This window comes from Herpailurus yagouaroundi, unplaced genomic scaffold (genome assembly GCF_014898765.1).
Source record: "Herpailurus yagouaroundi ecotype Mexico unplaced genomic scaffold, PumYag 182, whole genome shotgun sequence".
NCBI classification, from domain to species: domain Eukaryota; kingdom Metazoa; phylum Chordata; class Mammalia; order Carnivora; family Felidae; genus Herpailurus; species Herpailurus yagouaroundi.
Window position 1 is genome coordinate 41,953,024 of NW_024412413.1, and position 22,320 is coordinate 41,975,343.

General features: G+C 44.2%; 2 protein-coding genes across 2 annotated transcripts in view; one reads left to right on the top strand and one right to left on the bottom strand.

The window, feature by feature from the left end:
* Window positions 1-2,412: 2,412 nt before the first annotated feature.
* CSRP2 (cysteine and glycine rich protein 2) lies at window positions 2,413-21,384 on the top strand. The gene is made up of 6 exons (XM_040491372.1): window positions 2,413-2,524; window positions 12,986-13,098; window positions 16,009-16,177; window positions 19,383-19,512; window positions 20,201-20,294; window positions 21,076-21,384. The coding sequence occupies exons 2-6, from the start codon at window positions 12,987-12,989 to the stop codon at window positions 21,150-21,152; spliced, it is 582 nt and encodes a 193-aa protein (XP_040347306.1). The 5' UTR covers window positions 2,413-2,524; window position 12,986; the 3' UTR covers window positions 21,153-21,384.
* ZDHHC17 (zDHHC palmitoyltransferase 17) overlaps window positions 13,058-22,320 on the bottom strand; it is a 104,536-nt gene continuing 95,273 nt past the window's right edge. The window contains exon 18 of the mRNA XM_040491371.1: window positions 13,058-13,167. Within this exon, the coding sequence (XP_040347305.1) occupies window positions 13,164-13,167 (4 nt within the window). The 3' untranslated portion in view covers window positions 13,058-13,163. The remainder of the gene's footprint in view (window positions 13,168-22,320) is intronic.

The window sequence follows — 22,320 nt, forward strand, 5'->3', positions numbered from 1 at the left end:
ATAAGATTGAGGGGATCAAACCGACTAGGACCATATGGAATTAAGAAGGGCTTATTCTTCTCCACGAGGGCAAATTTCTCCCACTAGCTCTTCCCCAGACACACAATTTCCTTCTAGTAGAAGGCTCCTGATTGTATTAGAAAACACATAATACCTTCTCACTACCAAACCTTTCATTAGGCAACATAAGATGAATGCTCACCAAAACACAGTTTCTATTTCTTTCTCAAGGCAGAAAAGGACACCAAGATAGCCTTGCTCAACATAACAACCATCATTTACTGAGAATTTACCATGAGCCAGGTGCTCTGCCGGGCATTTTACATACATAATCTGATGTAATCCTCCTAACAATCCTACACACTGCGCAGTATCATCATTTTACAGATAAAGAAAAGGTGTGAAGAAATCAAGTATTAGGCCAAGCTCACAGAGCTACTAGGTGGCAGAACTCTATGTTGAAACCACATCTGTTTGGTTCCAAAGCCCATATTCTCTTTTTGCACCATTCTCTCTAATATCTGAAAGACTGCCTTAACATTTACAACAAAAAAGCGTCAACAGTTTAAAGAAATGTTTAAAGGCAAATTAAATACTTTTTTAAAAATGTTGATAATTAAATACAAACACAGACTTATCTAAAATCAAATGTTATACATTATCCCCAAACTCGCTGTAAAATACACTGAGACAAATACACAAAGGAACAGATAGTGGAAATACTTTTAGGTTAGAAGTAAGCCCAACTTCAAATGATAGGATGAGGCTGTGAAATTTAGGGACCACATGAGCCTGTCAGAAAGCAAACAGGTCAGGTCCCGGAGGCATCAAGAAGAACCCAAGAGTAGGGGAGAAAAAGCAATGGTTTGCTGAAAACCAGTACAGCAGAAAAGTTCATAGCGTTTCATTCAGTAGAAACACTTACAGAAACCTATCTATGCAAGACAAAGTAAGTATTGTAAGCAACAGAGCTACAGTGAGTGTAGAATCTCAAGGACAGGATTTTCATGTCTGCCCTAGGAATCATGTCACTTTTACATTAGCTGATGCCATGAAAACACAGATTGACCATATTTAGAAAAGCTCACAGCAGGCAGGAATACTTCCAGACTCCGGCCACAGTATCAGGAGATGTCAGTCATCACTAGGTTTCTGCACAGTACTTGGTGGACAGAGACTATAAAGCTGCTATTATAATGAGTTTACCCTGGGTTAGCCCCAGCATATGAAATAAAACAACAGTAATATCATATATATACCAGGGTGGTGGTTCTCAACCAATGCTCTCTGCTCTTTCCCCACAGGGCATTTGGCAAAGTCAAATTGTGTTTTTGACTCTTACAAAGTGGAGGGAAGGGTGATATTGGCGTCTAGCGGGTGGAAGCGCCCTACAACGCACAGCACAGGCCCCCAGAGCAAAGAATCAGCCAGCCCCAAATGTCAAGTGTTCAGGTTGAGAAGTTCTGGACCAGAGCAAGCTCTTGCATTTGTGGTTTGAGGGATAGTTTCAGTAACAGCCTTTTTTGAGGTCCCTGTCCCAGATAACAGTTCTCAGGGATCATGGCTTCTGGCATAGAGGTCATCAGCAGGCCTAGGATGTGAACCGCACAGAACCGACATTATTTTTCTTTTCATCTAAAACAATAAATCATCCTGCAGCTCAAGTGTGAGGTCCCCTGCGTTGTCACTGGCATCTTTGGGCCCTTAGGTGCCCTGGTTTCTGGCTGGGTTTATGTTTCTTCCCCCCTGTGTGTGCAACCGTGCCCTTGTGGTGGGAAATGCAAAAAACACTTGGGGAATGAGGCGTTTTCGTAACGTCATTTATTTGGTCTAGATGAGATATTTTGCTCTTTAAGAACAGGAAGGTTGAAGATTCCCAGAGGTTGGAAATCGGACCAGAGACTATTTGTCCACTGGGGAAGTTAATCACGTTGAGTTTACTTATAAGGATAAGGCAAGGGAGCGGGTGGTGGAAACCCCCGATCTGGCGGATTTTCTACTTGCGGCCTTGGACTGTGGCCTCCTGAAGGAGACCTGGTGCCCCCCGTGGGAAGGGTACCTCACAGGGTGGAGGGGGCTATTTCCCGACGGGACAGTCTCGCGGCCCGGTCCCTCTGTAAGGGTAAGAAAGTCTCCTTTTCCAGCTGCTAATCACTTCTGGAAACTGCCGGATCCCGTTAGGAGGGAGAGGGGTAAGGCCGGCGGAAGGGTCCCGGGACGTGGGAAGATGCCAGGCGGGCGGGAAACAGCAGGAAGAGGCGGGATTCTGCCCTTTGTCTCGCGGCCCCCTGCCTGAAGCCGCTCGGCAAGCAGCCCCCGCGCTAGACTCCCCCGGCCGTCCAGAGCGGGTCCAGGAATCGGCCGGGTGCGGCGGGGCGGGGCGGGGCGGGGCGCGTAGGGCCACGCCCATCACGGAGTCTTTAAAAGGTGGGGGCTCTGGGTTCGCCCCTGTTCGCGGACTCGCGGAGCTTTCCCAGGGATCTGGCCTTGCCGCGGGTGGTGCGTGGTCCTGCCTCCGACTCGAGTGAGTAACTGCAGTGGGGGCGCCTCCGCCCACCCCGGGGGAGGAAGGTTCCCACAGCCTCCCGGGCTCCTCGGGACGTCCTGCCGGCGCGCCCCCCCCCCCCACCTCCGATATCCCCATCTCGATCCCCACTTGCCCTCCCCTCCGCCATTCTCCTCACCCCTGCCCCCCCGGTTCCCCCACCCCCCTTTCACACACACCTGCCCCGCTCCCCGTAGCCGCCCCGGCCCTGTCCTTGGATCCCGGGCCCTTCGGGCAGATAAATAATCGTGCGTGACCTCCCTACCAGTTGCTTCACACCGGTTTCTTTGGGAGAGAGGCGGGGCCGAGAGTTTCGCGTTGCTGCTATTCCGCCTTTTGGTAGCATTGGGCCCCCTCCTCCAGCAGCCGGTTTTCTTTCCAAGAAGAGGGTGGGGTGGGTTCCGAGTCTCGGGGTCTCCTCTGCCCGGAGGAGGTCTCCTCTGCCTCGCTGCGCTGAGGGCGACCTTACCAGGGGCTGGTTGGGAGTCCTGGGAGTGAGGTGGGGGCTTCCACAGTCCGCCGAGCCCAGGATCCTTCCCCTGCTGCGGTGCAGATTTCTGGCATCCCCATTGTTTAGTGGTCTCTGCCCACTAAGCACTGAACCTTAAATGTTGAAAGAACAGCAGTGAAACATCAGGTCGAGCTTTTTCCGGAACTTTCTACGATTCAGGTATAAACGGGAAAGCAAGAATGCTTGGTTGTGAAATTCTGCAACAGGTCCTGAAATCACATCCTGAGTTCCAAAGCTCCACGTAGGCAGTCCCTGGGGGAGGGGGTTTCTAAGCCGGGAGACACTCACCTTCCTACCCAAGTCCGGACGTTTGTTGAAGGATACTTGTTTAATGGTTACCTAAAATGTGGTCCCTGTTTTATTTGCCATCAGCAGATTAAGCACATTTTCACCTTTAATATGCTTTCAATATGGATAATATTTTAATTTGGGGTAGTAATTTTTTTTTAGCTCAGGCAGTAAAAATGGTGTCATTGGTTCTTTTCTAATTAACCTGTTTTAAAGCTCTACTTACGAAATGACAAGAATTCAAATAGGACAATCACAAATTTGTCTCTAATTTGACTCAGGTTTTTCAGGAAAGAGATGGGCGATGGATTAAATGAATCACATAACTTCAAAACTGTGTACCAAACCATAAGTGATTTTATGAAGTCCACCCTGGTCTGCCCTCACTATCCTTGGTCATTGCTGTCTCAGGTTGATTGCAGCTGGTACTTGATCAATATTTCTCAATGTTCTTTCTACTCTGGTGTCTAGTTTTCTTTGCTCTTTTAGAGTGAAAATTACAAGAGACAAGATCTGCATCTCACGAGTCTTTGAGACTCACAGTACTTGCCTGCGTGCCTTGAACACAGTTGGACCAGAGCCACTATTGGTTAATTGAATGAAGAAAGGAAGGAGTAAGATTGCAATTGTGGGGGACAAATATTTAATTGAACTCAGGCAGTAGGTAATATTAGCGAATTTGACTTAAGGTTTCGATTGTAAATTTTTAACGGTTGCTCCAAATGTATTCAAATACTGATTGATACAAATACCAATATGCTAAATACTATGATGAAAGCAATACTCATTGGAGATCTGCTGAAACTGGCAATAACTTGGATTTTGGCAAAATTGCATTTTATACCAAAACAGCAAGAATGTTGGCATAGAATGGAGGGGGTGGCAATAAATGAGCTTTAGAAGCCTCAGTCCAGCCTCAACATTGCCACTAAATGGCCATGGAGATGTGGACGTCTAATTGTTCTTCTCTGCCAGAAATAAGGTAAATCAGGAGAGCTGAGGAGAGCAAACCTCCTATGGAGAAGGAGTCCTGGCCTAGTGAAAACGGCAGGACTAAAGCCAGCCATGCCCCAAGTCACATGCCAGTACTAGCACCCATTGGTTTGATGACCTTGGGCATCTTTACTGTCTGGTCTTAGTTACTTCACCTAATAAAATGGATGTAACAGCACCTACAACAGGGTTGTCATCAGGCACGTTGATTGTGATCCTTGTACAAAGCCCGGCTCAGCCAGGGAGAGGTTCCTTGTAGTTGGACACTATTGTAAATTTTATTGAATATATAGGGAAATGGCCATCAGTGAAAGCCTCTTCCAGGAGGGCACTGATGCAGACTTACCAGTATCTATTAGGCCTTGCCATGAGGACAGGTTTCTTCCCCTTGCTGATATTCATTGGTTTCCTCAAGGTACCATATTATTTCCTGGGCTGGTATTTGCATGGCATCCTTGGGGTTCTGTTGGGTGGGGGGTCTCTAGACTCCCTTGGGGCCTTGATTACCCACAGTTGTGATACTTAACTGTTTTTGTGTGGTGGACCCTTCTGGCAGTCTGGTGAAGCTTCCGAACTCCTTTTCAAAATGTTTTCAGGTGCATAAAATAAAGTACGTGGTACCAAGTTCATCAGTCCCTGCTATTTCAGGGAATCTGTGGTCCCAGTTTAAGTACCCTGACTTGGAGTTTTCTCAAACTGGATTGTGGAAGAACCCGGCACAAGTTCTGATAGTTAAAAATCTTAAGTTTTGGGGGCGCCTGGGTGGCTTAGTCAGTTAAACGTCCAACTCTTTCAGCTCGGGTCATGATCTCAGGGTTGTGAGATCAAACCCTGAGTTGGGCTCCATGCTGAGTGTGGAGCCTGCTTATGGATCCTCTCTCTCCCTCCCTGTCTCTGCACCTCCCCCGTGCTCACATGCGTGCTTGCCCTCTCTCTCAAAATAAAGTAAAAATTAAAAATTACAAAAAATTTAAGTTTTTGTGTAACTCAAGGGAAGAACCAAGTCAGGGGAACAAGTACATTGTGAATCATTTGCAAAGGGTATCAGTTCTCCTTGCTCTTTTTTATTATCTCATTGTGCCAACAGTAACTACTAATTGTCCTTCACTAATGAAAAGAGGACAGATACCATATAATACATTAGGGCCAAATACCTTCCCAGTTCACTGCAGGAAAGAACGTTTCAGGGTGGCTTCATAGTACTTCTAAAAGAGAAAAGTGAAGAGAGAATTCAGTCTTCACATAGTACAGGAAATGCCCAATTTGAAAAGAACCTGTGCCAGAGCCTAGAAGTCACTACTCTATTTGTGTTGCTAACAGTGGTTTAGTTTTAGCAAAGCATCAGTGAACCAAACTCTGTAGTTCATTTGAATTTTATTGATGTTCATTTTTCAATTGAAATGGTAATTTTGCTTTGGTTTCACAGTTATGTGAAGTCACTTGATCTCTATACCTCAGCTTCTCCAGCCATAAAATGGGTATAATGATAATGTCTACCTTAGCTGTTAGGAGGATTAAGTAAGTTAACATAAGTAAACTACTTAATATAAGTAGCACATGTAGTAAGCGTCGGGGGATTTAATGGTAACGTTTGTGAAATAAACATTGTGCCTGTAATACAGGCAAAGAGCTTGTATTACATGAGTATTTGTGATTATTGTTACCTTTCACGTGGCAAGCGCTATTCTAAATGCTTTCCATATACTCTTTAATCTCAGAACTAGTTTATGATATAAATAAGCATTATCTCCATTTTTTAAAATGAGAAAACCAGCAGATCAAATAACCAACCTAAGATCACTTGGCATATAAGTACTAGTTTTGGCATATAAATCTCGGTCTGACTCCATGTAAAAATCACACCAACATTAAATTATTTGAATAATTAAATATCTTGTGGATCGCACAGATTGTGGATTGAGATGGCAGATGCTGGGGGTCGGTGACCAAATCTATAGCCTAGTTGCATTCTAATTACAGTATGTGACTTGGCAGGTAGTACTGAAATCTGTGTCAAGGATTTTGCTGTACTCCACGTTGAAGACATGAATGGAAACAGGATATAGAATTAGTAATTAATGGTGGCACTGAGGTGAACACAGGACAACTTACTGGAGAGAAGGGCGGATTTCTCTGTAGCGAGGATAGACGTAGGGCAGCAGAGAGGAGTGACAGAGAGCTTTCTGGTCGAAAGTAGCAATTTGGGGGTGAGCCAGGCACAGAGAGGACACTCACTAACCGGTAGCTGGAGGGTTGAAGATTGGTCAGAGAGGAAGGCGTTCCTGTGCACAAGTAATTTGGTAACCAAAGGAGTGATAGTTCCCAGGTGATCTGAATGGTCTCAACCCTTCAATCAGATATGGGAGTTTGGGGAAGAGATTGTGGTTCTGGAGTTGGACAGGAGTGGGTTGAGCCGGGCTTGGGTGTTTGGAGGTCATTGACCTCAGCAAGTCACCTAACGGCCGACCTTCTGGTAGCCATATTCAGGCCCAGCAGCGCTGCTGAAGGAAGAGGAAGCCGGCGTCTGTGCAATGCAGGCTCTTTGCCAGGTACTTCACAAACGGTATCTCGTGAAATCCTCCAACCACCCGACGAGCGTTCTCATCCGTTTCCAAGGTGCAGCTGAGGATGTTGAAGTTAAAGAACTTGGCCAAGATCACAGAGCCAGTAACAGACTTTCAGCCTTCTATCTCCACGCTCTTTCTCTTATACTAGGAACATGTTAGAGGTGGCACATGCAATGCATTTTCCGTGGCAGACGTTATTAATCACAGTCGTCTTTAATGCGGAATCTTGAACGTAGTTCCAGGAGCCCACTGTGAGTAAATCTATGAGATGAAACTGTTTTTGCCATCCCCGAGACCTTGCGGACTTCCCGAATCCCTTTCTACCTGCTTCTGTGTCATGGCTTCTACCGTATTGCCTTTTGTTCATGTCATGCTAGCACCAAAGCAGGACCTCCTGAGGAACAGGCACCCTTCCTTAGGACCAGCTATTTTAGCCTCAGTTCCTAACCCAGGATGTGGCTTACAGAGTGCGGAATTAATACATTTAGACGAAATCTCCATGCAGTAAAGCATTGTACAGTGGTTATTAGCTGCCCTTACCCTAGAAGAATTACTTGAGATACAGGAAAGGAATTCGGATTTAGCTGGATGAGGGAGGGCAGGAAGTCAGTTGCCCTGATGGGGAGAGGCAGGGGGATTAGGGGTATAATGAAGGAATGGCTATCTGAGATGTGTAGATGAGGACTGATAACAAAACATCATCACTTGAGTATGTTGAGTATATCATTCTACACAGACTGCCTCCGATAAGCATTTCTTCAACCTATTCTCTTAACTCTGTAACAAAGGCACATTATCCTCCTTTTACATATGAGGGAAATGAGACTGTGTTGACTCTGAAAGCCATGCTTTTAATGGACTCTTAGGCCGAGCTGTCTTGAAGTCGTGGCTTTGGTAGAAGGAGCCAAATGGAACATGTAGCTCATCACTAACATGTAAAGTCTGTGCTTGGCTCAGTGGTATTCACTTAGATAAGGGAAGTAGACTAACCAGATTGTTTGGTAAGCAGAAGGAAAAATTTTTAGAATGGGCACGGAGTGGAGCTCAATTTCCAATTAACTACTACTCTCAAACTCTGGCTCTGTTAAAAAATCATTGTAATTCGGGACAGTGCTACTAATTTACATATTCTTTAACTAGCGACCCCTCTCCATGTGTCTCAAGATGAAACTGGTTTATAATGAATTCTCCCTTTCTGGAATTGGATTCTAGCCAGATTCCAGTGTCCTAAGAAAACCCTGTATGTAATAATAAAATGTCAAAGCTTCTGGAAGTATTTAGAATTCGGGTTTATAGACGGATTCATTCCAAACCTTTGCTATCAGAGCGAGTGACTGAAACTGTGAGTGGCGACATGTAGAGTCTAGATTCATGGATTCAAGACATTCAGAATCTAAAAGAAGATGGTAAATGCAGAACAGGTAGTGTGAGAATGATCTGTGTGGCCACTTTGCGGTTCTTGCCAGTTATCTGGAGAATGAGGTAACTTGACCACAAGTGACTCAGATTTAGACGACAGTAATTTTCTCCTAGGGGTAAGTCTTATGAAATTCTGGGTGGTGTCTTTGCCTGGGGAGAAGGAGCAAAGAGAAATCGCATACAGGTGTTCAGATGTAAACCAAGCCTTTTAATCTAACACAGTGCCCCAGTATTAGAACTCTTTCAGACATTGAAAAACAAAGAGTGGACTGAGAAACCGAGAATAAGCCTGTTTGGCCTCTTTGGCGAGATATGTGTAAAGTGGGATTTCTTTTCTCCTCTCACCATTCTGTAAATTAATGCATAGGATTGGGGAGAGGCACGTAGCCCAGACTGCGGAGTGCAAATCCAGTCTGCTGTGATTAATGTCAGCTGTTGTGGAGTAGTACGGCCAAAGGCCTGTAGGGAACATGAAGCTTTAGAATTTTTTTCTGTGCAAAGCAATGCCAAGAGTGACAGAAATGGAAGATCGTCACACTTCCTCCTGCCAAATTCAGGGAACGTCCACAGGGGTTCACCCCAAAAGTGTAAATTTGAACTTCATTTCTTAGTCACCATAAATGGAACTATCATTGTCTGCAGTGCATATTAACATCCCAGAAGAAGGTTTATGAGTGACTAACCAGCTAAGTTTTTTCTCTACCCTGTTTTTTGCTCTGAGCTCTGTTCTTCTATAGGCGCCAGCCAGTGGGTTTACCTACTGGAGTACTCCTGGCAGGATGGACAGTTAGGAGATGCCCCTCCATTTTCAAGCAAACAGTTAACTGGACAGCTGCCAATACATTTGTTTACCCCCTTTTATCGTCACAGTATCTCCACTGGTTAGAGAGGGCTGCCTTTCCCTATTTTACAGATGAGAAAACTAAGCCCAAGGTTGCACAACCATCTTAAGTAACATCTTAAATAATAGATCTATCCAAACCAACCTTCCTCCTTCCCTCCCTTCTTTCCATTATGAAATATTTCAGACATACAAAGTAGAGAATAATATAAGGAACGCCCAACTACCCAGTATCCAACATAAAAAAATAAAGATTACTCCAGCTGAAGCTTTGTGAGGATGCTCTTTCTATTACACCATGTGCTTGGACCACAGAGAGGGTTATTCAGAAATCCTTAGGAAAGCCTTGAAACTGGATGGAAATTTTGAAAAGTTAATGACTTGGAAATTTTATGTAGAATCAAAAAATGTGACAAAGGGAAGTAGACCAGTGCTGCCTTTGTCTTGATAAACATAAAATCGAATTGGGAATTGTACAATTTAAAAAAGGAAGAATTCTTTAAAACAACAGACATTATTTTGATAGGTGCCAAGCACTCTGGTACATGGTATGGGGAATACAGAAATGTGGTCCCCACCCCAGAGGGGAAAAAGCTTTTAACATAGTAAGCTGAATGTTGTAGTACTTTGGTGGGTATTTCCTGAAAAGATGACACATTTGGCTGGTGTGGCCTGCGCAGTAGAAATCAGACTTGACTTACAATAAGTGAATTTAAGTAACTGTGAATTACATAAAGAAAGGAAAGACCTTCTTCCCTGTTTAAAAGTCCAAGCTGCTCTTTAATAGGGAATAAAAAAGTGATGAGTTAGTTTTTGAAAAAAGTATTTTTAAATGGTATTCAGAGATAACCCAAGATGGCATTAGTCTTCATAGAAATCTGGTTCCTTATTGGTGATAGCTCCAAAGTAAACAGGTGGGAAAATATAAGCTACTAGGTTGATATTAAATAGTATAGTTTCTAATAGGATGAGAAATGCCTTGACAATAACAGAATATGTTAGAAGCCAGCTGGGCTGTTGATGCTGGGATCCAATTTTAGGTAGTAATTAATTGTAAGGTCATTACCTACAAGCCAGGGTTGGGTTTTAGGTTTCCTCCAGAATCATAAGGGTACTTCCAGCAGATGTCTGTGGCATCCGTGAACATTCCAGAACTCTGGTAACTTTGGAGCCGGGGGGCAAAGTCAGTATCACTAATTGCACTTTAGACTCAAGCCAGTGCAGGCTGTTGGAGCCAAGGCTTTGTGTCTGAGGTTTTACAGTCAGGCTCCAATTTCACTGTGGATTTAAACATTGGAGCACCTGTCTCCAGGGAAGGGAATAAAAGATTTATGCAACCACTATAGGAAAGCTTGCAGATTTATCCCGTTGCTGCTAGCTGTTGATCCTCTGTGGATGCCTTCACAGTAGCCTGTTACCTTCATGGACCCTCAGAATCACCTTGGTCCTGTCTGAATAAGGAAGTAGGCTTTTTGCAAGTTGAGACCAAGTTTGGTGATAACTAGTCCTATTAGTCAGGTCTGTGTGTTTTTCAAGGAACAGGAGCTCCATCTCAGAATGACTTTGAAAAGGCAATGTACTGGCTCATGTAATGTCTATAGGATAAGACAAGACACAGCTGAAAAGTGTCTAAACCTAGTCTCTCCATCTCTCTTCTTCTGGGCCAGCTTCATTCTTAGGTTCCTTTCTTCCAGTGGCTAGGCAGCTGCTAGCAGCTCCACCCCTACATCCACATAGCCCTGGGTTTAACTTTCACTGAACTGCCTTAGGGTCGTGTGCTCATTCCCACACCAGACACTGTGATGGTGGCAGGCGGGGGGGGGGGGGGGAGGCAGTGACCTCATTGTCATGACCGAGTCACACGCCCAGCCCTGGAGTTGAGGGTACGGTCAACACCCTATAAACAAGTACTTCTCAAACTATCTGGTAAAGGACCATTTTTGTTTAATTTCCAAGCACAGATTCTCTGCTTCTATGCTATTCAGTAAGGTGAGTCCACTGATCATGCTCTTGATTATTGTGACATAAAATTGTATAAAGTTTCTGAACTCTCACCTGCATTTCATCTTGAATTGGTACCAGATGTGGTGGACCATCACAAGGAGACTACATTTTAATAAGTACTTCCTAACCCACATGGACTAAGAAAGAGATGGCTACTTGCCTGGAGAACATCTGGGGGAAAGTGTTACAAGAGGGTCAAGAGAATGCTGTATCCCAGAAATGTGCCCAACACAGTGATTGATTCTGTAAAACTTGCTTTTAGAAAGACCTCATCTCAGTGTCAAGGAAGTCACTGGGTTCTGGATCGTTTAATGCTGTAGGCTGGGCAGGAGGATGGGAATCGACCGCCTTCCTTTTTATTTTAAGGATTGAAGATTCTTCCATCTATTTGCTTAGCAGCCCTCCTTTTCCCTTATGTAGCTACCAAGTCTGAGTTAGCAAGGGGGTCTCCACTTTCTCATCCAGCTATTTCCTAGAGAGGTGTGCATCTCATCTAAGGAGACTGAACAACCAAGGGCTACAAATACCACTCACAGAAGAGAAGCGTGAGAATGAGGCTGGAGGAGAAAGAAATTCTCACTGTGTTTTTAGACACCACTTGGGGCAGGGCAGGGCACCATCCTTGAAGGACAACTTTCTGTACTGCTAAGGCACCTGAGTACGTTGGCCATTCAGAAGTAGGCATTTGATACCGTGGCCAGGTAGGCCAGTTGAGAAGAGAGGTTAGAACATGTTGGCCCCACATCACAGCAGGATTTAAGCTTGGAGCACTACCCCAGAGTCAGGCCAACTGCAGACGTGCTCAAAAGACAATTCACTTCGCCGGGAAGGGAACTTGGTAGTATATTCTCTATGGACTGACAGGCCTATCGAAGAGGGGAAAAACTACTACCGGCTGGGCTAGAGGAGCTGGGGGTTAGTGAAGCACAGAAACCTAAATCGTAGCCATCCCGATGGATGTTTGTTGTGGTTACAGCTGGGGCTCCATGCACACAGTTCTTCCAGTCACAGACACAACTATTTACACCGTCATCTTGCATAACTTCAGCAGACACAGATAAGACTAATTCTCGCGAGGCAATACAACACTCTGTTCATCCCTCGGAAGTGGCAGAGCTCTTGTAGATTGTGTTAAGAATTCGGCGTTGTTAGGGGCGCCTGGGTGGCTCAGTTGGTTGAACGTCTGACTTCACCTCAGGTCATGATCTCGCAGTCTGTGAGTTCGAGCCCCGCGTTGGGCTCTGTGCTGACAGCTCAGAGCCTGGAGCCTGCTTCGGATTCTGTGTCTCCCTCTCTCTCTGCCCCTCCCCTGCTCATGCTCTGTCTCTCTGTCAAAAATAAACATTAAAAAAAAAAAAAAATCGGTGGTGTTACAACGAAGTGAACACATGATAAAGTCCTCCACCCGGGTGCATGTTCTTCAGCTGAGTTTTCAGAACCCATCCTTAAGGTGGGGGTGTCAGGGGCAGACAGTGTTTGCCTTTCCACTCCCACACTTCTTTCTCAACCCTCATCATGCTTCTGGTGGCACAGTTTTGTTTTGTGCCTGGCGACCTGTACTGTTTTACTGAATGCAGGTCCTCTGTCCTGTAGGGAAAAAAAACTTGCGCGTGACAAGTCAGTTTGCTAAGGAAAGAGCTGCAATTTGGAAGATGAGACGAGGCGATTTTGGAGGAACGCAGGGCTTTAAAGACGTGGTTAGAGCAGTTCTTAGACAAAATCTGCAGCTGGCCCTGGGGTTTAAACAGCCCTCCCGGGAGCTTGGCAGGCATCTCGTCTCGTGTGGGGACATTCTAATGAGTCCTTTATTCCTGCAGAATGCCCGTGTGGGGAGGTGGAAACAAGTGCGGGGCGTGTGGGAGGACCGTGTACCACGCAGAAGAGGTGCAGTGTGATGGGAGAAGCTTCCACCGCTGCTGCTTTCTGTGCAGTAAGTATCTTCCAGGGCTCGATCTTCGACAATGAATGGGTTGTAATGAATGTAAAAGCTTCAGTTTACCTATTTAAGGAAAAACATTGTGGTTTTGTTAACAAATATATTTTTTTTAATGTTTACTTATTTATTTTGAGAGAGAGCGTGAGTGGGGCCAGGGGGTGGTGCTGAGAGAGAGAAGGAGAGAATCCCAAGCAGTCTCCATGCTGTCGGCGGGGCTCAATCCAATGCAGTGTGAGATCATGACCTGAGCTGAAATCAAGAGTTGGATGCTCAACCGACTGAGTCACCCAGTGCCCCACAGAGATGATTTTAGAAGCTTAGGTGGTTTCTGCCTGTCTGTCCTGGACATTGTGAACGCTCAGCCTAGCAGCAAGGACGGCAGGGTTGACCTGTGGCATGTGGCCGTACTATGTCCCCACGGCTTTTAGCCTCCACTGGGCCTTTACTGTACTGTACTTGTCCTCACGTCCATTCCCCTGCTTCACTGAGAGCTCAGTGCTGTTTATAGTCTGGCACTTGGCACAGTTTCTGGTGTGTTGTAAGGGCTGGGCTCTCATTTCTGAATGAACGGTTGGCTCCTCCTCATCCACCCCAGCTTTCTCTTTGGCAGGGGCCTTTCCCTTTGAAACCTATTTGCTTGTTTCTTGGCATACTACTGGTTGAAATCAAATGTCTAGAAGCTACATTTCCATCTTCTCTGGTCATGAAAATTCAGTTATTTCTGGGTTATTGATATCCTAATGGAGGGAAAGGAGCTTAGGATGTGAAAATGCCATCAAGGCAAGTTGGGAATTATTACTGTTTAAAGATGGAAGATTATCAGTGTCTGATATAGACAAGAAAAAGGACATAAAACACACGTCTGTGCTCGAAAGACTGTACATAGTGGACAGTAAGAGAAACAGAACTGGACACAGGGCCCCTCCCCCTGCAGACTGTAGTGATAACTAAGTGTTCAGTTTCAAGCAGGAGAGAAGCCACTTCGGAAAGCTCTTTGTTAATCATCATCTTCTGATTCAAAGGACACATTTTCTTTGATGAAGGATTTGTTACATGAGGACCCCCCCCCATACATGCAGATACTTGCTGTATCTATAGTACCATATAGTGACAATTATTGCTAGAAACTGCGTATATTAAATATGTTGGGTTACGTTAAGAAATAATCTCCAGAAAAACCTCTCTCAAATTTTAGTTGCCCTTTTCTCTCTAGGCACCAGCATTCAACATGTTGGGACCTTTTTTATGGTGTAACTGCTTTGCAGGCAACGAGAAACAGCAGAAAGTCGCAGTTAAAGAATAAAAATCTAACATATGTTTACTGTGTATGCCCCCATAATAGCTACCATTTCTTGGAACTGGTTTCACCATTTCTTCTCTTAGAAGTTACTTTTTTTTTTTTTTTAAGGAATCTGTTTTCCAGCAGGTTTGAAACCAAGAGTACATGAACAAAAGGGGAAATACAGATACTTTAGACATTGTTCTTAGTTTCATGAAACATTAGTTTCATCTAGGTTAAGCCAGGATAGTCTCTCCACCATAATAAACTCACTGTTTCCCCAGTGTCAACTTCTTTACTAGCAATTTTACTGTTACTTCCTAGTATCTGTCTCTGCTAAGGTCTTTTAAGGATATAATTCAGAACAGTTTGCAAACTTAGAATTTTACTGTAGAGAATAGAGAATGAGGACGAAGGGAAGGATGGTCATACAGTAAAATTTTCTTAAAATTGCTTTAATAACTCTGTGGTCTTTGAAACAGTTTTTGTATTTTGATTTTTTCTATTAAGGGTGTTTATTCTCCTATAATGTGTGGTTTTAGGTTACCTGTGTCTTTCAGCAAACACATTTCACTTCTTGAGCCTCAACAGCAAGGTTCCAGAGCAGATGACGTCATTCTGTTCCACCAGAGAAAGTGTTAGTCTAATAGAAGCTTCCTAATTGTAACTGTTTTACACCAGCCAGTCGCCGTTCCCTGATGTCCTTCTTTTCTTCCTCCTTTCGTTTCCCTTCCCCCACCCTTTTAAGTAGGAGGGAGGAAAAATCCCCCTTTCTACTAACTTTGGATTTCCAGCTGCCCAGTAAGTTCCCTCACAGTTTTGTGTGTGTGTGTGTGTTTTCCAAGCTTAACTGAAGTTTTAGAAAGTGAAATAATGTCTGGGTAAAACATGATGACATTTGGCAGTTTTATGAAGTGGGATCCGTGGAAATGTCTTGTGGCGAGAAAACCATCAAGAAAGAATGCGTTCTCCTTTGGGACAGAAGGGAAACACAAATGCAGACTTGAAACCACTTTGCGATTTTCAGACCTACTCATCACTGCTGGAGAAGCCGGTGGCGAGATGAAAGAATAATAGGTTATCCCTTCCGGACTCATGAGGAAAACTGGAATTCTGGAGTTAAAGCCGTTTTTATGCCAGGGGGTGCTCTTCAGGGGAGGGCTACAGAGCCAGCCCCCACAGGGCACTCAGCCACTCTTTTGCTCTTTGGTAGGTTGTGCTTTGGCACCACTAGGGTGAAGAGGTGGAAGACTGTGCTGAGGGTTGGAGCAAGCGTTAGTTTTGTTCCTTTTGTTCATGTAATTCTAGCCGTGTAATTCTCTGAAACCCCTCCGTCCTGCCAGAGAGGCCAAGCCTATTGAAAAGTCTGAGGCTTCAGAATGTTAAAATTCTGATACATTTCTGAAACAACACCCTTCCTATCCATGGAGAAAGGCAAATCGTCCTCAGCTGTAGCCGACCCAGTCCAGATGCTGTCCCATGGCTTTTGGGAAACCACAGGGGAAATAGGAACGTGAGAGAGCCTGTGCCTTTCCCATTTGTAGACCATGTGTCAGGGCCACCACTGCTCTTAGGGAAATGGCATCTCTGGCATGTTTCTAAAGGTCTCACTCGTTCCTCCTCAGTGGTTTGCAGGAAGAATTTAGATAGCACCACAGTGGCAATTCACGATGAAGAGATCTACTGCAAATCCTGCTATGGAAAGAAGTATGGGCCCAAAGGCTATGGTTATGGCCAGGGCGCTGGCACGCTCAACATGGACCGGGGTGAGAGGCTGGGCATCAAGCCAGAGAGGTGAGTTAGGACCACGTTTCTTACCTTCAGAGCGGAGTTATAACAATTAATGTTGCTTGGTGAAATAGCAGTCTGGGACAGATTTTAGCTTAAAATAAGCAAACAGAAGGACTCTTGGTTTTCATGTTATCAACTAGTGACTATTCTTTAAGCTTGAAATGGACAGTTTGGGACCTAATAGAATTCTTATTGATTACTCCAGTGATTTCTAGTCTTGATTTTGGGCCATGCTCCAGTGTATCAAGGACTCATGTTCTCAAAAGCACATGGTTTACATTTACTTCCATTTCACAGTGTTTTGGAGACCAGATGTCATGAAATCAAGTGATGTCTGAATCATGAGACACATTTCTCATGTGCAGTTAAGCAAGGAAAAATTCTCAGTCACTCCTTCCATGTAAGAATATTTCACCAAGAAATTACTTTTCTCGAACTTACAAAGTCTTACTTCAAATTGAAATTGTTTTTGATTCGCTGAGACATTAGTATTAAAATTTAAAGGTTCCAGTGCCAAAATAGCAAGGTACTAAGTCTGCTAAACTTCATTTAGTATTTTATGTTCAGGCTACATAATTTCTTCACTTGGAATTTCCTCTTAATTCCTGTTTTTGACCGATTAATTCTCTCATTTGAACTTCACATTTTTCACATCCGTTTTATATCGAAGAGGCCAAAATTGGTGTGATACTCCAATAAAGTGGTCTTTTCTTGGACAAGACCGTTTATCATGCCCCATGAGCTGGACACCCTGCAATATTAACACGTCACCTCACATAATCCTCACGACAGCCCTACAGGGTAGGGTTTCCCATCTTACTCAACAAATGTAGACAATGAAATATTAAGCTATTTCCTAAAGTCGCATTGCTAGCTAATTGCAGCAATTAATGTAACTCCTAGTGTAACTCCAAAGCTTAGCACGGTGCATTATGGTATGCCTGAAATAATACTTGAGTGCCTGCTGTTTGCTGAACATTTATGTTCATTTTACATAATCCTTACAGTAACTCTGGGGGTTTAGATACCTTGTCCCTATTTTATAGACGGGACACTAAGGCTCAGGTCACACAAGTAAGTGACACAGCCCGGATTTGACGCATGCCCATTTGGCTCCCAAACCTGTGCTCTTTCCACTGCACTGAGGCCCACCTGTCTGTTCTTTGGGTTTTTTCCACAGAGTTTCTGAGCCATGGTGCCTTGCCAACCAGCTGTACAAGGGCTGGCTCGTCCGTTGTTATGCGCCATCACTTGTAGGAGCCCAGCTTACCTTGGTCTTTGTTGAAGTTCATTGTGCTTGTTCTGCTCCCTTTTCCAGCTTGTTAAAATCCTTTCTCGTTTTCTAAGATTTTCTTTCAAATCTTTCAAAACACACATATCTATATACCTCCCTCCACACCACCCCCCCTCAAACCAAGTTCATCCATAACCCAAAAGTTAAGTCCGTGATTGCGGCTAGTTTTAAAGTCACAAAGGGCAGTGGACCCACTTCTTTACCTCCTGCTGCTCCATCTTCTCCAATAGCTGGTCAGCCCTCTGTGCTGGCCTGTTGATCTGTGCCCTTGCCTCTTCTCCTTTTTAGCCTGGCCACCTACTAGGGCCAGATGTAGAGACTTCCTTTTCCAGAAGCCTCTCTGCTCTTAATGACTGACCTCTGGGAGCACCTGTGGTCTGGAGCACCCTTGTGGGATGTGGTAACGATATAACATATGGGGACCACATTATCTTCACAGGAGTCTCCCGGAGAGGCAGCACTGTGTGGGCAGAACATTTCACTGAGGCAGAACTGTCAGTTCAGACTCAACAATTTTCTAATTCTGTAGCTCTTCACGTTATTTACTGTTGGAGCCCCTATTTCTTCATTTCTCGTGAGGTTAACAACTATACACACCCCACGATGTCATTAGCAGGGAGGTGGGAGATAATCTACATTAAGTTCTTGTTAACATAATATATTGGACATTTTTGGGGGGAAACTCCTAACTCCAAATGTTGGATATCATTGTGAATAGCTATCAAAAATCACTCTCCAAAGGAAGTACATACAGTAGGTTGTACAGTTTTTTTAAAATATTCGTACATTAGGGGCAACTGGAAACACCAATGCTTGCATCAGTGCTGTGAATTGGTATTTGTTGTTTAGAATAAAATTTCCAGCGGCCATAGCAAACCTGACTCCAGAAATGCTATATGTTTGCCACCTCATGTGAAAGTACAGAAAACAGATGACTAAAACATGGATACACTGGAGGTGAAGAAATGGAAGATACCGGGGAGGAGTTTGAATCCTTTGTTTTATGAAAAGGCAGTATTTCTAAACTAACATTTTATTTTCTATAAGTATGTAACTTAAACTCGAGTCAGGAAAGAAACCTTTTTCCAACAGGAAAAATGGGACACTTGTACCACTTGCTGAGCTAACTGCTGTTGCCCTCTTATCTGCTTGACTGACTTACAAGGTTTGAGAGGGGCCTTTAAATCTTCTCAGAGCCCAGAATGGTGTTCTGCACTGTACGTACATCTACATATTGAAGGGGAATTAAAGAAAGCGAGAAGTTACCCAGTGACTTGAAAATAAGTGACAAAAATTACAATATCCACAGAAAAAGCAAACATCATACAGTAATAGGCAAACCTTCTACAGTATTTTTCCATGAAGCTAAGTAGTTTATTCACACTTTTCCCCACTTAGCGTATATTAGGAAATTAATCTGTAAGTAATGCTTAACGTTCTTAATTCTACCTGAGTCCACTGACCTATCTGCAGAAACTTTTAACTGCTTAGGCTAACAGTGATTTTTCAGACTCTGGTAAAGTAAAAAACTCCCTGTGATTCCAGTGGTAATATGAACAATGATATGAATATGGGGTAAAAATATGTCCAGTGTATATTTTTATAAAGCATAGCATAATTGTTTCATAGAGGCCAGCACTGGGGATTCAAGGAATTCTGTTTAGACTCACAGAGACAGGTTTTTAAGTTTGGGGCTTCGTCTGTTTATGGCAGTAATGAGCCCATAAATAGGTTAAAGTACCGGCTGGCCAGCACCTGAGACACAGTTCTTTCCCCTGGATGTAGTTCAGTGAGGGCCTCTGGCCGTGAGACACGACAGCAGTTAAGTCCCAGAGTTCGGTTGTGCCTGTCTTGTGGGCTTATTAATTAGAATGGGCCCTTCGGTAAATCCTAGTTTCTCCCCCTTTCTTCAAGTGTTCAACCTCATAGGCCTACAACAAATCCAAACACTTCTAAATTTGCTCAGAAGTTTGGAGGTGCTGAGAAGTGCTCCCGATGTGGGGATTCCGTGTATGCTGCTGAGAAGATAATCGGAGCTGGAAAGGTAAAGTGCTGTCTTGAGTTAGCAGCAGTGAACGACTCCTCTCTCCTCCCTTTCTCCCCCGTCCCCCTCACATCCCCTTCAGGCGTGCTGTCTTATATAAATACATTAATGCCCTGGATTCGGATTTTTCTTAGATTTCCATCTGAATCATTAACTTGTTGAAGCGATGCCCTTACTTGACAAATCACATCTATGTTTGAAAGAAACTTGTTTTCATAAGGGGCGCTCCTCAAGGATGTTAAAGGACGACTGTTAAATCTGCATTCTGCAGGTTATTCCATGTAGTGGGAAACCAGAGTTGGGACTCCTGATGCTAATCTGAGGTGTACTTCTGAGCAAATTACTTAAACCACTTCACCTCTTCCAGCTGCAATGCTCTCAGCCATAAAAGAGACAGTCTTTAAAGGAGCGCATTGTGCTTGCGGTGAGGTCTGAGACGGCTCTTGGGGAGATGGCCCTTGGCTGGTACAGCCCGTGTCTTCTGTAAATGAAGTTTGAACCCAGCCCTGGTGTAGGTGGCCAACACCCTGTGTAGACACAGGGAGGTCCAGTTCCAGGCTTTTTGTTGGAGTTGAAGCACAGCAGTCAGGAGTATGCGTTGGGTTGACGTTTGCGAGCCACTTGCCAAAGTGTCTACACTGTACTGCAAGAAACCACCCTCTCAGACTTACTCAGTTGTCTCTTCCAGCCCTGGCACAAAAACTGTTTCCGGTGTGCCAAGTGTGGGAAGAGTCTTGAATCAACAACTCTGACTGAGAAAGAAGGCGAAATCTATTGTAAAGGTAAAATTAATTTCCATTATTGCTGTGCATCTGAATATCCCACCCTGGTTAAGGAAATTTCACCAGCATACAAGAAAAAGAAAGTACTGTGACAGTGGGGAGAGGAACCGGGAAGGAAAGCAAGGGATTGCCACTCGCTATTTGAAAATAAAGGATCTAGAGATGCTCACAGATAACAGAGATAACTTGAGACAATAAAGTTGACTGTCATTTAAAATTACCCCGACAGGGGCGCCTGGGTGGCGCAGTCGGTTAAGCGTCCGACTTCAGCCAGGTCACGATCTCGCGGTCCGTGAGTTCGAGCCCCGCGTCGGGCTCTGGGCTGATGGCTCAGAGCCTGGAGCCTGTTTCCGATTCTGTGTCTCCCTCTCTCTCTGCCCCTCCTCCGTTCATGCTCTGTTTCTCTCTGTCCCCCAAAAATAAATAAACGTTGAAAAAAAAATTTTTTTTAATTACCTCGACAAATAAGGTAAAAACCTCATTGAAACACTGTATGTTTCCAGCAAAGCATATGAATGTATGAAGGTAACAACAGACAAACACGTTACTTGCCCGGCCCGATTTGTATGCTTGTAACTCCAGTGGGTCGGAATGTTTGGACTCACCTTTGCAACTCTCAGATACTTGCTATGTGGCTCATTTTATATCTTAAATAAGTTGAACTCTTTTTGGGAATGGCAAACCATTTTTTTTTTTTAAACTTACAGGGGTTTGTCATTTTGTGGGTCTTAATGCTAGCAAAGCTTAAAGGACCTTCTGCTAATTCTCTTTCCTTTTTTAGGATGCTACGCAAAGAACTTTGGGCCCAAGGGATTTGGCTATGGTCAAGGAGCAGGAGCCCTTGTTCATGCTCAGTAAAGGCGTGACCCTGAGCTGACATCAAACACGGAAAGTCTCTACATGGCCTAGGCACAGATAATCTAACACTAAACTACTGTGAAATCCTGCCGGCACTTACGTACTGTCTGTTGCCCCGTACACGGATAGGCTGGCTGACTAGTGGGAAGAGAGCACTGTATCCCTTTGCTTTTTATTCCTCGGCATTTTCAAGAAGTGTTTCTTTTACATTTTAAATAAAACTTCAGCTGGATTCAGGTGCTCAGTGTCGTTCACATTTTGGAGGAGCTGCTGTGATTTCAGTTGGCGGAAAATCACTTGGGTCCCTACCTGTACTTTAGTGGTTAGAGTCCACCCCGTTATGCAGCTGACCGACTAGGCTAATGTTTGCATCACAGCTGTTGGAGGAGATCTCTTTTAACCTGGTCAGGGTTGCTTGGCAACCGATTCCAGCTCTTGAGAGATGGTCGGGCAGCATCCCCCACCCACCTGTCCGCCCCACTCTAGCTGGTGGTTATTCTCCTTAGACAACCTGCATTAGAATCACCAAGGAGTATTAAAAAGCAGATTCCCAGGCCCTACAGAAGCAGACTCTAGACGTAGGGCCATAGAAGCCATTCTAATAAGCTCCTCAGAAAGGCACAAGGACCTAGGGTGGTGGGCACAGTTAAACAAAACACTGAAATATTTAATTCATCTAAGTCTAAAGATCATTACAAACAGCTACCTACAGACAACTACAGAACCTGAGGCTTGGTGTGACATTTTTTAGACTCCACTCTGACCTGATACATGGTAACTTACTAAATCCTGGAAACTGAAATGATTTCCTCAAACATTTCAATCCTGCATAAGTTACAAAGAATGTTGCAGTGTCCTGACACATTCAGCTGGCTCACGTAGAAAAGGAGGCACCAGACTATAAACAATATTTTCACTATTTCCCCAGAAACTTTTATCAAAGATTCAATCTAACCTTTAATTTCAGGGGTAAGGTGTGAGATTGGTAAAATAAACCAGCATGACCAATGAACATATCTTCATCTTGTCCAAAGCCTATTTTAACATACTGTATTGCTTATTTTGAAAAGCTATAGCGGTTGTGCTGTGTATGGCATCAAAAACATAAGCAGAAACTTAGTGGGAAGAAATCAACTGAGGATGTACTAGGTGAAAGAATTCATGCTTA